The sequence below is a fragment of the Micrasema longulum genome, unplaced genomic scaffold, assembly GCF_059751315.1.
Source record: "Micrasema longulum isolate JH-2025_06_02 unplaced genomic scaffold, ASM5975131v1 h1tg000554l, whole genome shotgun sequence".
Taxonomy (NCBI): domain Eukaryota; kingdom Metazoa; phylum Arthropoda; class Insecta; order Trichoptera; family Brachycentridae; genus Micrasema; species Micrasema longulum.
Genome location: NW_028277750.1, coordinates 91,738 through 108,466, shown reverse-complemented (window position 1 = coordinate 108,466; position 16,729 = coordinate 91,738). Strand labels below are relative to the sequence as shown.

At 31.7% G+C, this 16,729-nt stretch overlaps 1 protein-coding gene across 2 annotated transcripts in view; it reads left to right on the top strand.

Annotated features, from left to right (window-relative positions):
• Window positions 1-16,729, top strand: part of LOC148280666 (dual serine/threonine and tyrosine protein kinase-like) — a 35,738-nt gene that overhangs the window by 5,437 nt on the left and 13,572 nt on the right. For both annotated transcript variants that reach the window (XM_088228018.1, XM_088228017.1), the window contains exons 2-9: window positions 6,136-6,303; window positions 7,298-7,461; window positions 8,797-8,910; window positions 10,010-10,660; window positions 10,740-11,241; window positions 14,847-15,100; window positions 15,714-15,830; window positions 15,987-16,101. In XM_088228018.1, coding sequence (XP_088084144.1) covers window positions 6,150-6,303; window positions 7,298-7,461; window positions 8,797-8,910; window positions 10,010-10,660; window positions 10,740-11,241; window positions 14,847-15,100; window positions 15,714-15,830; window positions 15,987-16,101 — 2,071 coding nt within the window. In that variant the 5' untranslated portion in view covers window positions 6,136-6,149. The remainder of the gene's footprint in view (window positions 1-6,135; window positions 6,304-7,297; window positions 7,462-8,796; window positions 8,911-10,009; window positions 10,661-10,739; window positions 11,242-14,846; window positions 15,101-15,713; window positions 15,831-15,986; window positions 16,102-16,729) is intronic.

Here is a 16,729-nt window from a genome sequence, read left to right as displayed (position 1 = left end):
CTTTACCAACGCGTCCACCTTTTCGTTGCCGGGAATACCACAATGACTAGGGATCCAAGACATAACGACACTCTCCGATTCCGCGTTTACATTCCTTAGCCAGCAAATTTACTTGTGATATAGACATTTTTAATGCAACAATTTTTCATTTTAAAATGTTCTTAAATGCATTGTTTAAAACTAATTATCAAAGTCACAATAAAACTTTCTTTTTGATGTAATGCTTTCTCTGTTTTTGATGTGTATTATCTCTTTCTGAAATTAATTTTTCAAATATTTTTAATATGTTTACCATATGTTTGTATTATTATCTTATATACTTTCTGTAAATTAACTTTTATTATTTATTTTTAATATTAATTTGTTAATACAATTTTTTTTATTTGGTTCAACTTTTTACAAGTTATTTACAATTTGCTTTTTATTCTAACATTTTTCTGATATGCATATTTTTCACTTTTGATTTTGCGTTTCAGCATGCTTTTTCTGTTTCTACATGTATACAAAAATAACCTGTTGTTTATTTAAAAAATATTACTTACTATGTTTGTACTAAACTATATTATTTTTGTAAATGCCCCTTGGCGTATTGTAAAATTAAATTAAATAAATAAATAACAATGCTTTTATTGGATGCCTCTGATAAAGGAAGAAGAAATTGAGTTTCCATGCGGAGCTCGTCCTCGGAATAAGTTTTTTGTTTCAACTCTTCTCATTCTTTAATTACATTTTCCTTACAACCTATCTGTTCGGTTATTTATTATATTTTTGTTATAACCTGCCACATTTTTGTTTCAATCCTTGTTTTAAAAATTATGTTTTCGTTACAACCCGTCTCAATTAAAAAAAAAATGTTTATCTACAACCCTGCTTTGACAATAATGATACCTATAAACATAATCACCTACCACTAGTGTAGTTTAAGTACATGTGTACCGCCGATTACATGAGTCAGCTCTTGCATCAGACTATAATTTCTATTCATATCAAGTATATTTATATAAATACAATAAAGCTGTATTATTGGACTGTACAATATGTATTTTAAATATGGGACAATATGCGGCTCCTCTCGGCTAACTAAAATACGTTTTTATTTATTTATTCATAATCTTAACCCTTTATATGGTAATCAACAATGCTTTGAGTATGTAGATTTTCTCCTTAGGGAGTAATTTAAAAAAAATGTATATATTATTATTATTATAATTTTTTTGTTTTTTTTTTACAATATACATTACAGGTAAAACAGAGTATTAAAAAAATAAAGGAAAATAACATAGCAATGAAATACATATTAACAGTAAAAATAGTAAACAAAAACTCCCACAAAGGCATGGCCTGTTCGTGGGTATACAAGAAATGTTTTGAATTTTTTGCTCCTATAATAAATAGACAGGTATAATACTTTTGTGTAATTTAAGAAAAAGAAAAGAAAATATTCCGTAAAAGATTATAAGGTACTTTTTTGTATAGTAATTAAAAAATATTAAAAAAACATAAAAATATTCCTTATTATTAAAGGGCAACAAAATGTATCATAGAAAAAAAAGTTAATATCTTTAGTTTGAATCCAGGATAGTGCATGTTTTTTAAAAGAAGGAAAATTTTTAAAGTTTGGGATCAATGAAATATTATCAGTAAAAAAGATTTTAAAAAATTTAGGCCTATAAAATATGCATGTCTCTGTGCTAGTCTCGTTTTGAATTACTTTGAACACATTTTGGTTCTTAAATATATATTTTAAACAATATATTTGTCTTATTCCCAAAAGTAGATTAGAAATTAGATCCAATTAGGTTCTAATTTAGATCTAAATTTGTTGCAACTGAGGGAAAACATTTTTGAGAAGGAAATATGGAAGTCTAGGCATTTACAGGACTTATGACCTGTCGTTGGCTGGTTTAAATAGGCATTTGTCTACAAACATTTGGACATACTCAAAACATTGTTGATCGAACTAACTGATATAAGAAGTACAATTTTTTTTTTAAATTTTTTCGGGCGTTCCCTAGTAGGTGAAACGGTTCAGCCGGATGAATCTCACCCACAGTCAACAGATAGAAGAATTGAGGAAATGTAAATGTTTAACCATAGGCAGAATGGTGAATGTTACACAGTATGTAAAGTGACATCTTAAACCAGACAATGACAGGTCACAAGCTCTGTAAATGTCTAGACTTACATATTCCTCTCTCAAAAATGATTTCTCTCTGTTGCAACAAATTTAGATCCTTAATGGGTAAATTAATTTTTCTTTGACATAAAAATATTCAGCCAAAATATTTTTATATAGAGTGCGTTTTACAAAAATTATAGCATTTAATTGTTTGGCAACGAAAATGGATGAAAAAATTAATAAAAATGGATTACTTTAAACAACATCTCTAGTTCTTCCGAATCAACCAATGATCACATTCGTCATCAGACCTTTATCCATACCTGAGGGTGCAAAGGGCACTGTAAATAAATGCAGCGTGTCTCTATCATCTGTTCAACAATCATGGAGATACATGGATAGACGCGTTATCCACTCCTGTAATAACCGAAACAAACCAAATTCTTTCATTAGACATTTATGGCGCAGCAGAAATACTACAATGAGATTGAAAATGTTTACGTTGAGTGACGTTAGCAGGCGCTACTCGGAGGCGATTATGTGGCGTTACGAAATTAGTAATTCTGAGTGATACCGAAGCATTTCGGATGCATAGCGGTCATAAGCCCTGTAATTACCTTGACTTCCAAATTTCTTTGTCCATTTTTTTTCCATCTCTGTTGCAATAAATTTTAATTCTTTTATCATTTTTATCTAACTGATAATCTAAAATTATGATTATTTAATGTCAATGCCCTTGACACACATAAAAATGAATTATTTGGTGTCTGTCCTTATCTAGACAAATGTAAAAACAAAAATTATTTTAATTGGTACATTTTACAACTGTTTCGTAATGCGCAGAGAATTTTTAACAATCAGACAGCAAAATTGCCTTTAAATTATTATTAATTAATGGAGAGATTCGGTGAGGTTAACATTCATGGACTTACTGATAAAACGATTACATAAAAAAAACATATTGTAGTTTTTTCTTAGCATTTTACAATAGGTATACACAAGTGACACCAAAACAATTATACGCTAAAAAAATACTCACAGATTCAAAAACTACTCTTACTCAAATGAAAGACATAACCCCTACAATACATCACATACAAATAATATAATATAATAAAATATAATAATATAATAAAATAATATAATATAATAAATAATATAATAAATAATATAATAAACACAAAAAAAAAGTAGCTTTACAAAATGTGGATAAGACAAATTGACAGTGGAGAAGAAAAAGTTCCCGTTGCGACACGTAGCTAACTTTACAGAAGAGCCTAGATTTTTTAATTGATAAAAAATTTCACATTTTTATTTCAATTATGTAGAAATCTAGCCATAATAATAGATATAATTAAAATCTGTTTTTGCAAGATTTAGAGATGGTTTTGAATTACGCTATTATTTAGGTAGGTAGGTTTTTATGTATAGTTTATTTTGGCATCAATAACTAATTTTCCATTTTTGGTGGAGATTTATATGTTTGCTTCTAATAAATACCCTCATACGTGAGATTTATTTATTAATTTAAAGGCATGGAATGCATTATTGTCATTTATATTGGTTTTAACGGGATTTTTTCTTTTCGCTTAACTCTTGTGTGGCTGTGATGTCACACTAGTCAACATAGGACACAAGACTTGATATGTCTCTCTTATTTTTTTAAACGATGCATTCGTATTTTTTGTAATTTTCAAATGGACATTTTCACACAGGATTTAGAAAGTAAAATTTGTATAACTATGCTAAATGTTAATACAAAAAATAGTTATCCTCACTACGCGAAGAATGAATGTCCGCTGATTCAGCAACACATCTATAGAGATCCTATTATTATTATGGATAACTTATATAGCGCCATTTTCGTAATATAATACCTCAAGGGCGTTATACAAGAGAGAGAGCACGAAGATAGAAGTCATAACAAGGAAGACAGAGACGCTGTTCTGCGGTTGTCTAAAACAGATTCAGTCTTCAGTCGGTTGATGACAGTGATGAGGGGCGCACGCACGTAACATGAGTGGCGTATTTGTGATTTTTAATTTGTTTTTCTATAACTTTTTTTGCTATATATAAGGGCTAAATTATATGTTTATTCGCATAAATTATGCAAAATATTTTTTTTAAATTTTTTTTTATATATATATTTGGACCCCTGTATTTAGTAGCCTTACGTGTCATGTACAAGGCTAAGGTACTCGGGAAAAAAAAAAAAAAAACGTGTTTGTTTGTCTTGGAAATGGGATGTTCGATCACTAATTTTGGTTTATTACCTTTATGAGTCCAATCACCATTGTTGCAAAGTTCAAGAACAATGGCGCGTGATAACTACTTTTAACTGCAGTTTGGATATCTGTTAAGGATATTCCAAAAGAAATTATTAAACAGTATGTCTTCATGTTTTTTTTTCCAAATGTCTGAACTTTAGAATATTCCGTCTTTTACTAGTGGTAACATGATGTTACATCACCGCGCGCAAAGGGATTATTTACCACAGTCTTTTAAGAGTTAAAGAGTGTTACACATAATAAGGAAGATTCTGGAACGAATTATTTTTTTATTTAAATCTAAAAGTAGGGCACACATATCATACATATTGTTATGTGTGTTCTAATAATAACATTGCAAATATATTTAATTTATAAATTGTTTATCACATTTATCACGAAGTTTGGAAAAAAGTCTTTGGAGAATATCTCTCGAACTCTCTATAACAAGCTACCAAGTAAAATTAAAGAAAACAAAATTCGTAAAGTGCAAAGCGTGGCCCTTAAGAATTTCTTCCTAAACCTTTTTATAGAAAACAAATATAAAGGTTATTTTTGACTGGATATTAATTTGATGTTTTACTGTTTCTATTTATAAGAAATTGTGTTTGTTTTCCTTCTTTTTGATTGCTTGCTTTTTAATGGTTTGTTTTATTTAAGGTTTCTCTATATCTGATGTTTAATGCTTTTTAGCTAGGATGTATGTTTTTTTTATTTTATAATTGCATATTTGTAGGATAAAATAGTATTTTTCTTGTTTGTTCTTCATACTATGTACTTTTTGGTTAGGATGTATATTGTATATTTTATAATTGTATATTGTAGTATAAATTTATTAGTCTATCATATTATGTATTTTGTTATAATTGTTATACATTAAACTGGTCCATTTCTGGTTGATCTTTAAATGATGTACTTTTTTTATAATTGTTAGATTTTTCTTTCAAGGTAAGATGTTTGTTTGTAGTTAGGATGTATATTTTTAATTGTATAATTGTTACACTTCAAACTGGCATATCTCTATTGAAATTAATCTGATCTGGTTGATCTTCAAATTTCTATTTGTATGAACTGGTTTAAGATTAGCCAGAAATGCGATGTCTCTTGTAACTCTTTATATCATGTACTTTATAAAATTGTTATATTTTCCTCAGTCCCGGAATGAGTTCTAATAACTCCTGGGAGTATAATGTATATGCATTGTATGATTATATTAAATAAAAAAATAAATAAATAAATAACATATGTCTTGACCATTATTTTAAATTTTGATATGTTTTTTTCTTCATAAATATTTTTTTCCATTTCGTAATACTTTTTAATTGCTTTAAATAAAATTGAATTTTGTGACTTTGCTTTTTCCTAAATGGAAGTCTAATTTTGTTCTTTTCTCTAGTATTGTGATCGTGTTCATGCTGGTTCCGATCAATTTTTTTCCAAAATTCTGTTTTTTTATTAGAGTTTATAATTATTGCTACGAGAGGTTCCACTGTATACCTTAAATTCGTTTATTAGATGACCCTGTAATAATTATAATGAACTCGTATTCATTTTTAATATGTTAATGAATGAAGATCTGGAAGATATCGCAACCGTAAAAAGTCATAAGGGCTTATCACGTGAGATTATATGTAGCATACACGGTAAAAATAATAAAGGCAATTATACAAATCTAAATCATCGGGAAATGTTCCAAAATGATGTTGAACATTAAAAATCGAAAATGTATGTAGTTATGTTTTTTTTCAGGTTTCTAAGTCACTATGGCCCGCCGAGGGACCAGGGCCCCGGATGGAGGGGGGGGTCTGGCGCAAGATATCCGGAGATTTCACTCGCACCGGCGCCAATTACACAGGATACTCGGAGAGACGCAACGATGTCTCAAGGAAGTCTCGCACATGAACCTGTTTCCTCTCGGTAACTTATTATTTTTGATTCTATTCTTCACGATCGGTGTCACTTCTACATAAGCTCCTAACGTCACTGCAACCTGTGTAGATTTATTTATTTTACAGAAACAAACAGTCAACAATGATATAATAACATAAAAATGATACGGTTTAAAGACAGACCAGCGAAGTTTCTAAATAAAAATCATACATATTAAATTCTGGTACAACAAAAGGGTGTGTTTATGTGTATTTATACGAGAGTAAGTGTAGAGATATGTTTGTGTGGAAATAAGTGTTCAGGTGTGTGTAAGCGTGAGCATCATTAAATAGCAAGTGTATTGCATCCATAAAGAATGAGTCTTAATTTATTTTTATATAAATTAAGAGGCATGCTAAATATATCAATAGATGAAAATAAAGCATTATAGTTTGAGCAAGAACGACATAGTTAGTGCTACAGACTGGCAGATGGAATAAATACTTATTTCTTGTCACGCGAAAGGGGACATTAAGATTAATTTTAGAAAGTAGGTTAAAAGAGTCTACTTTATTATTTAATAATTAATTTAATTTGAATATTAATTGTTTTGAGCTTTATTAATCACTCATGAAAAAATATTTACCACTGAAAAGTTACACAATCCTTTTTACAATGTTTATCCGAAAGGTTTTCATGACACAAATAGGCATTTTTGTTTAGATTCTAATCGTCACGCCTGGCTAGCAGTCAAAGAACAACTAAATACACTTTGGGTATAAGTTAAGTGTCATAGTTTTTGAGGACTCAGGGCATGTCTATGTATATAAAAATGTGATTTTTCTTAAGCCTGGGTGTTCTGTGATGTAATTCACCACTGTAATTGGGCCTCCTGGCCTGTTGTGGTGCAAAAATAAAATTTTAAAAATAATGCTGTATTAATATGTCAATGCCCAAAGCTAATGTTAAACTCCTATCCAAGCACTGTTTACCCGATACTTAAATAGTCACTTATACCAAATTGACTTTACTTCTTGCACAGAATCAGCGATAGCCGAAGCCGTCAGGATATCACGCGAAGGTGCTCTTCGGCCAGCTTGTATCCTGGTGCTAGGGCCAGCCAGAGCTCGACTCGTCAACCTGATCCTCGGAGAGAACATTCTTCCGCGGAAGACCACTTCTTTCGCACCTAAAGGATGGAGATGGGTATTTAAAATCAACTTATAAATTAAGAACTTAATACTTTTTTTTTTAATTTTGCGCAATGATGATTTTTTAATTATTATTACTATATTAACTAATAAATTTAGTAAATTTATTATTCAAATAAATACATAGTGTTTAAAACTATCTGAATATTTTGTTAATTATCTCTGTTTATTAAGTCTTCTTTGTTTATTTTCAAAGGTAAAAATACTTTTAAAAGGATATTGTTAAGTGTTCTCGGCACGGGTAAACCCCGGTGAGGTCACATTATTTTTATTATTAATCATAGTTTATAATGGAAAAAATATGAATAAATAAATAAAAACCACCTAATAGGGAAATAGCACATATTACAAATACCGATAAAAATATATGAAATGGATTTAAGAAGTCCAACCTTAGCGGCTGCCACAGGCAAAGTAAACAATGAATACATCTAAAAAAAAAATAGCATACTTTAGGGGCATGTATACCAACATAAAAAAAAAAAATGACAGTCGGACTCTCCAAACCTGCGAAATTGAAAAAATCCCATTATTTTCTTAAAACACCTCATATATTGGATATAATATATCAATTTAACTTTTAGATATAAGACAAATATATTGTTTTCAATGTTTAAAATATATATTGAAGAACCAAAATTTATTTACAAGTAATTCAAATAGATCAAGTCAAAGAAGGAATCGTGTGTTAGAAATACGACATTGTAAAACGAGACTAGCACAGAGACATGCATATTTTATAGGCCCAAATTTTTTTTATTCGTTTTTAACTGTAATATTTCATTGATCCCAAACTTTAAAAATTTTCCTTCTTTTAAAAAACACGCACTATCCTGGATTCAAACTAAAGATATTAACTCTTTTTTTCTATAATAATAAGGAATATTTTTATGTTTTTTAAATATTTTTTATTTCCTTTTTTAATTACTATACAAAAGAAGTACCTTTTAATCTTTTACAGAGTATTTTCTTTTTTCTTTCTTAAATTACACAAAAATATTATACCTGTCTATTTATTATAGGAGCAAAAATTCATAAACATTTCTTGTATACCCACGAACAGGCCATGCCTTTGTGGGATTTTTTGTTTACTATTTTTACTGTTAATATGTATTTCATTGCTATGTAATTATCCTTTATTTTTTAATACTCTGTTTTACGTCTTATGTATATTGAAAAAAAAACAAAAAATATAAATTAAAAAATAATAATGTAAGTCAGATATTTTGGTATTTAGTATCATGATATTTTCGAACCCCGATTTTAGACAGTAAAATTAAATAAAAAATTTCAATAACAAAACTAATAACATTACTTTTTCATCTTTCAGTTGCGGTTTCAACATGGGCCGCGTAGACAGATTCGACTCAGTTTGGGAACAGATTTTGAAGTCGTGGAACCCAATCTATCAATGGATTCTAATTGGGAACAAATACCTTTAAAGGTTTGTTGAAGTAAAGATATTTTTAATTTTATTTTTGCCCCAAATTGAGTTTTGGTATCTTCCAGGAATGTAAGCCTTATGGGAAATTGGATACAATAAATGTTTTCTTGCGCGGGGTAAAAATTGGAGCATTAAATTGTACTGCAAAGTTTCCTGAAAATGTGTGAAAAAACTAAATAAAAACAAACTACTTTGAACGACGTCACTGGTTCATATGAATCAACCAGTGATAAGACAGCTATGGAATATTTTCGGTTCGCTTGCTGTCAACCGATGGGCAGAACTGATCGAAAATAAGCGGAAGAGAACCTCTGATGCCACACGCGGAGTTATTTCAGAAATACAAAACTTTAAAAAATCATAGCGCTGATAATAATATATATAAAAAATGTAAAAATAATGTTTAGCTTAGTTTAATAGTGTATTAACAAATAAAAAAAATTCAAAACCGCTGAACTCATTTACTTAATAATATATTCTGTATTATAAAAATTAAATATGGTTTATAAGAAATAAAACATGACCAAACTAAAAATGTCGGCCGCATGGTGTAGTGGTCGGCGTGTTTACCTGCCATGCCAGGGAACTCAGATTTGATTCCCAACATGGCTGATTTAAAATATATATTTAAAACGGTGTTTTAACACTAGAATATTTCATAGTCCCTGGACTGGCACCTGAAGCGTAAGACTGATCATCTTTCCTCCATGTAACAAAATTGATCAAGATACCCTGCGTTGGTGTACCCATGCAGTTCCCTTTGCACCATTAAGTGTGGAAAGGGAATAGAGAAAAAACTTTAGAAAAAGAGAAAGAGAAAAAGTTTTATGTGGAATCAAATAATGTATGCCAGGATAGACACATGTGGCGTTCCATCCGTAGTAGTAGAAAATAAAGTGAAAAGGAAATTTGTAGTATTTTTAAAAATATATTTTTTAATTCAAACATAAAAGCTTATTATATGTACCTTTTACTGTTCCAAAACCTTAGTTTCGAATTTTCTTCTTAGATTTCAAAATAATCACATTAATGTATACCCCTCCACTTATTTTAACAAATTAACTAAAATACCTAATTTATTTTTAAATATTTTTTTCAGGATCTTAAAAGAAGCGAAGCAATGGACCTTTCAACTGTCATGGATATCGAACTCTGTAATCCTTTTTTAGAAAATGGAGTTCAAATATTAGTTCCCCCGGATTTAGGAGATCTTTCTCTCGAAAACAAAACTGCTTATGACTTTACGCACGAATCAACGATAAAAGACTATGAAGCATTTTACGCAAAGCGTGGATCTCTTCTCGAAAACGTCTATCCCATTATTGTCTATGCCCTTGAAGAATTAGGACCAATCGACACCCTGAATAAACGAAGATCAAAATTAAAAATAGAAAACTTTTCAAACTACAAAATGACCGATATGAAAAGTGACATTTGCGACAATAATATTATGTTGAACGGTTCCAGGAGTTTTTTATCTAAATTTAAGGATTTTGTGATTAAAAAAGATGACCAAACAAGTGAGAAAAATAACTGTGATAATTCCCCATCTAATTTTTATGTGCCTTTAAGGAAAAATAGTGTTTTAGAATCTATTGGAAACGCCGTTCGATCTATGGATAAAATAGAACCGATATATTCAAATTTTGACAGGACAAAATTAGATAACCATGGACAAAATGAAACACAAAAGCCCATAGATGAATTTTCTAATTCAGATTGTGAGAGCTGCAGTGGGCTTAGTGAAGAGGTAAGAAAAAGTACTTGATTAACACATTTAAAGTACTGTATTCTAGTGGATCTGATTTTTTTTTTTTTTGTTTTCACAGAACCTTCTAGATTTACGGCAAATATACGAATTGCATCCAAACTCCCAAGTATTATTTGTGCTGTTCTCGGACAGTGTCGAGAAGACAGAAAATTCAAATACCGAATTGCGACTACCTCCAAATTTTAAAATGATGGCTACACACAACGGCAGCGGCTCATCGGCATCGCTGGAAAATTACTCTTTAAATGAATCGCCAATCTCTTTAGACATGTACGTGAATTCAGAATTTGCCACGAATTCCGAATTGTCATCAGTTTCGCCAATGTCTGATGATGTGTCGGGTAAGGTTATGGCGGGATTCAGTCCGCGGGTGACAAAAGACAATCGGGGAAATGATTTGAAATTTGAACCACGGATTATGAAAACAGATGAAAAATTATCATCTTCTGTCAACAGCGCCGAATCCATTCTGTTTACCATGGACGATGAAGACAAAGAAAAGTTGTTGGATAAGCAGAGATCTTTTCTTGCCAGTCTTGTGGAACAATTGGCGCAAATGAGTGAGTAAAAAATCAATAAAATTAGTATATAACCGCTTAATGACTTTCTATGTCTACCGGTTTCGAGATCTACCTGTCTCTTCGTCAGGACACTCACTACACCAGCATGCAAATATTAAAATACATTTTCACCATTGTATTTATTTATTTTTATTCATACAAATACACATATGTATATTACAAAAAAAAAATAGCATTTTCCAAACTCTATGAGGCCAAGAGCCCTGTGCTGAGTTGGGATACAAAATAATGAAAAGTGGAAGTCCGAACATGTACTAAAATTAGATTAATAATATTTAGCGATATAGAATATGTGGGGGTGGGGGTTCGGAAGGGGATGGCTAGGAGGTTGAAAGTTATATGATTGGTTAATTTTTAAATTTTTATTACAAAATCTTAGAGTCTACGACAGTTTCTAAAGTTACTGAAACTAAGGAATTGCCTTTTTAGATTTTTAATTTTAAGTTGAAAATTTAAGTCTGACTCGCTCGAACTTAAATTCTCTTAAACACACAGTTTTCCCTGAAGATGGCTCCTGCAATGGTAGCCGAAACGTCGGATCAAATCCAACATACACGGTATCACCCAAAAAAGATACATAATATTGATAACAGTGACCGTGAAAACCTTCGCACCTATTTAAATTCTCTATTTTAGGTCAAAACTTTTGTAGCTTTCATTAATGTTACAGAGCTGATTATTTTATACGTGAAAGTACAATTTTAAAAAAATGAGACAAAAAAAATCGGGAAAAAACCTTCACATATTAAAATAAATAAATAAAAACCGATCCGGTTGAAAATTTTCAAAAACTTATTAAAAAAATCATAACTTGAAAACTACACAAAACTTCGGAACATACATGGGGGTGATTTGGATACCTCTCAGTACGAGGCACCTACATTTTACTTTTGGACGTCACTTCTCCGGCCACCCTGTATATAATTTTATAATTAAAGATGCCAGTCTCGAAGATGTCACGAAAGCAATGAAATCGGTCACTGGTTATTCCAAATTCTATAATAAATTGTATGATGTTATTCTAATGAGTTAAAATACATATTGCTGTGGCTCTTCTTTTGTCCCATCCCGGTGAACCTAATGATTGGCAATTAGGATGTCTAAAAATTAAAGCATTAAAAAATAATTATAAAATTTACTATAACGGATACAGCAATCGGGAATAAACATTCTTTTTCTTATTTGTATGTGGGTCACTTTAGTAATTAAAATGATAATCTTTGTTCAACGCTAGGAAAAAAAACTCTCATTTTTTATATTAGAAAAATGATCAAGGTGTCAAATGTCATCGGTAAATGCATTCAATGTATATAGGAAGACATTCTGATAATGTTTCTTTGCATAATTAAATACTGTTATGCAGTAATGTGCGAAATAATGGTTAAAGTCGGATTACAAGCCCAAAAAAAATGGCATTTTAATTCGTGGGTATCTTGGTGTGGTTCCCTTGCCTTCATTCTCTAACGGACCTTCATCCTGATCTCTTCAATCCGTGCCTCATGTCTGAGGATGGTGATTACGCCTGACTCCAGGCATGGCTCGTCTATAGACAGTCTCCCTCCATCTGGAACGGTCTTGTGCTCTTCTATAGGCATTCGTCAGTGATTATTCTGATAACTCAGTGACTGTACCGCTCCATCTTGTCGGTTGACGTTCACGCGACCTTGTCCCTTCGACGCTTCCCAGGAGAATAGTTTTCTCCAAACTATCAGAATCTCCCCTGGAAATATGCCCAAAGAACTGCAGGATTCTTTTCTCGCACATGGATATCAGTCTTTCTCCTATGTCCAGTTCCTGGGGAATAGATGCATTCGTACGTCTGATCGTCCACGGAATCCGCAGCACTCGCCGCCAACACATCATCATCCTGATAAGACGTGACTATACGCAGAAAAATGACATTGCTTATTCTGCAAAAATACTTTAAAACCAGCATTAAATCCAATAAGGCCAATCTATTACAGTGCAAATCACTTAGTGTAGTAAATACCTGTTCTGGTGTAGGCAGCATTTATTTATGTTTATATAATACTGCATATTTAGTCTTTGTAATATGTGGAGATGATTTAAATATGGAAATCTTATAAAAGATGAAATAATATTTGAAAATATGAAAATTTTTCAAAAATTATAGGAGCTTAAAAAACTGTATGGAACTGAAAAAAATATATAGAAAAGAACTTTTGACGTCATTTAGTTCATTTTTATCAATTTTTTCAACCAATATCTTATTTCGAATAAAACTTCGCCCAACAATTAAATGCACTAATTTTTCCCTGTTGAAAAAAATTATCTTTAAATTTACGATGGAACGATGTTATTGTTGTAATTATTCTGATGACCGGATTGTGATCTCACTAGGAATCGAACCCGATACTATCCGTGTGTGAGGCGCCATCTCACCACTTAAGTGGCCCTTGTCATTTAGCAGAATTTTGCATAACTCGGCATAATCGCGAGTGGCGTTTGTTATTATTACTGATTATTATATTCTCTTTGTTACCAAAACAAATCTATATTTATTTTTAAACAGAGTACAATCATTGTTTACTTTTTTCTGGTATGATCTAGTATTGCATACATCCATACAAATTACAATACATTATAATACTCAATGACATTAATTAAATATACATGTTACATGCGCATGATAGATGGCATTTCAATTGGTGGATAATTGCCTTTCCTGCCTACATTCTCAAACGTACTTTTGTTGTGGTCCGACGTGACGCTACAAAGAATAATGCCACTGACTGATGAAGAATACAGTTTTGTCTCTATAACATAACCAGAACCCTGGATGAGTGTTTTCAACTCAATGGCTGCTCTCAGGTAAAAATCCAGAATAAGAAAATTGAGCGCAGATAAGTCCGCCTCGTTGTGTAGTGGTTGGCGTGATTTGCCTAACATTCTTGAGGTCCTGGGTTCGTTTCTGGATTGGTTTTAAACGTTTAAACTGCAATATCTCATTTTTCCTGGACGTCACCTAAAGCATAGGACTGAACACCTTGCCTTATATTCATCATCCGGTACATGAAGACAAGGTGATCAGTCTTACACTTCGTGTTCCAGTCCAGGAACCATGTTTACCAACCCTACCAATTTTTCGGTATTTTTATTTTTTTTACAATTTCGTGAGCAATCTCCAGTCAGTCCTCTCAGTCCAGGAACCATGTTTACCAACCCTACCAATTTTTCGGTATTTTTATTTTTTTTACAATTTCGTGAGCAATCTACCAATCTACTGAATTCAACTGAAATTTATACCGATTTTTAAACTGAACAGAATTCAGAATTCTGGTTAGCAACTCTACTACCCCCTCCCCCCGACAATGTCTTGGTTAATAATGAATCTACGAATGCTGCCACGATCAATGAAATATTTTACGCTGTAAAACCACCTTTTAAATCGATATTTCATGTCCACCCCAGGAATTGAATCCGGGACCTTAAGCATGATAGGCAGTGTGCCAACCATGGAATCAAAAACGCTGGTCAAGGATTCTGGTTCCATTTCACACGCAGTATTATTCATCTGCCCGGACACATAGTATTTTACTCATCTTTGATGATTTCTTTCACAGCACACTCGTTGTCGAGCCACAAATTCACCGGCCATTGGCTGATTGTAGACGACAGTAGTCCGACGAGTGACACGAACAAGGGGAAGGAATTCGGCGACTTCAACCACCAAAACAAGATGGCCAGCGGGAACGGTGCGGCCGACACCAGCACGGATGGGATACTGCAGAGAGACGAGTTCATATATAATCTGGTCACATTCAGCAAGGCCTGCCTGAAAAATTATATTCTCGATGACTGCAATGAACTTAGCGAGGTTTGTTTCATTTCCATGTGTAATTTTTTTGAAGATATTAAAAGAAGAGTGACTGCCGGGAACAGGGTGAACAGTGCACTAAAATCAACCTTGGCAAATAAATCATTAGGATCGTAGAACATTGACACATGTGATTTTCTTTAACTTTACTTGAAAGCGGTTTAAATGTTTTTTTGACACCTTATGTCACAACTTTATAAGCACAAAAGTATACCATTTGATACTTAGGTTAGTTGCATATTTTTTTCAAACCTGGAAAAAAAAGCCTTTATATGACTTTTTCAATATCAAATATCTTCTATCTATCTACAGCACATCATTATACTTACAGAGGAATATTTTTCTTTAATGAAATGAACAAAAAAATAAAAAGTACAGTCAGGAATACAATATATTTATGAAAGAAGTAAAAGGTTACATTTATAATTCTTCTTTATGTAGCACTGATTAAAATCACAGTTTCTTTTTTTTTGTATTTTATACAGGGAGTTCTTTAAACCCTGTCACATCCGAAACCACGATGATCAGTATGGGCGAGAAGACATATTAGCATATTTAAAAAAATATTTAGAACAATAATATTTAGAACAACAATACTCCGTGTTTATTTCAGATCCATAATGCCTTACTTCAGCAGTTTATTGTCTCGTCTTTTGACATGGCTCGTGAGATGCAAATCGTCCCAAAGAAAATACATTATGTGGCTGTTATGGAACAACAATTATATGACGTAAGGATTTTTGTAACCATTATTGTTCATTTTAAATTTCATTAAAAAACAGCGAGTACTTATTTAAGTCCCCAATATATTTTTCATCCGCCTGGACACCAGCCGCGTTATTTTCAACTTTAATTTAACTTATTTGAATAGGTTTTTTATTTACAGACTTTGAATGAGAAATTCACAGGAGATGAAAAACGGGAAGAACTACTAGGCATTATACAGAAAGTCTTACAAGAAATGAAACAAAGCATTAGCAGTATAGAGTGGGAAGGAAGAGGTATGATTTTTGTTTATTTTTAAACTTTGTTTTGTCATCATTCATCATCATCAGCCTTAGATCTCCATACCTCCCTGTCCTGAGAGATCCGCATCCGACAACTTCCTGCAACCCGTCTTATGTCATCAGACCACCTGGCCTGAGGCCCGCCGACACTTCTTCCACCTGTTCTGAGTCATCATTCCAGGGGCGCAATAACAAACATTATCTTCAATGGTACACCATAAAGTAAAATATTTATGTAAAAAAAATGTGTATAATTTCTACGAAAGTTCAAAGTATGTTCGTCGAAAACCTGTAATTAAAAAAAGGAAAATGTATCGTCTCATTTGCCCAAACCAATATTGAATCACCTGCTCCACAAGCATGTTCATGTTATGTTTTTGTTTTTTTATTGTGTGTTTTATAATATAAATAATAAATGTGAACAGAAATTCAATACAAACAATTAAATAAAAACGTAGTGTTCAAAACTGTGTTGACATTTTGTAATTTCTCTCTGTATATTACGTCTTCTTTGTATATTCTCACATGTGAAAAAAGTATATTGTTAAGTGTCCGCGGCTTGGGTAACCCCAGTAAGGACACATTATTTTTATTATTGTTTATAATGTGAAAAAAATTCAAC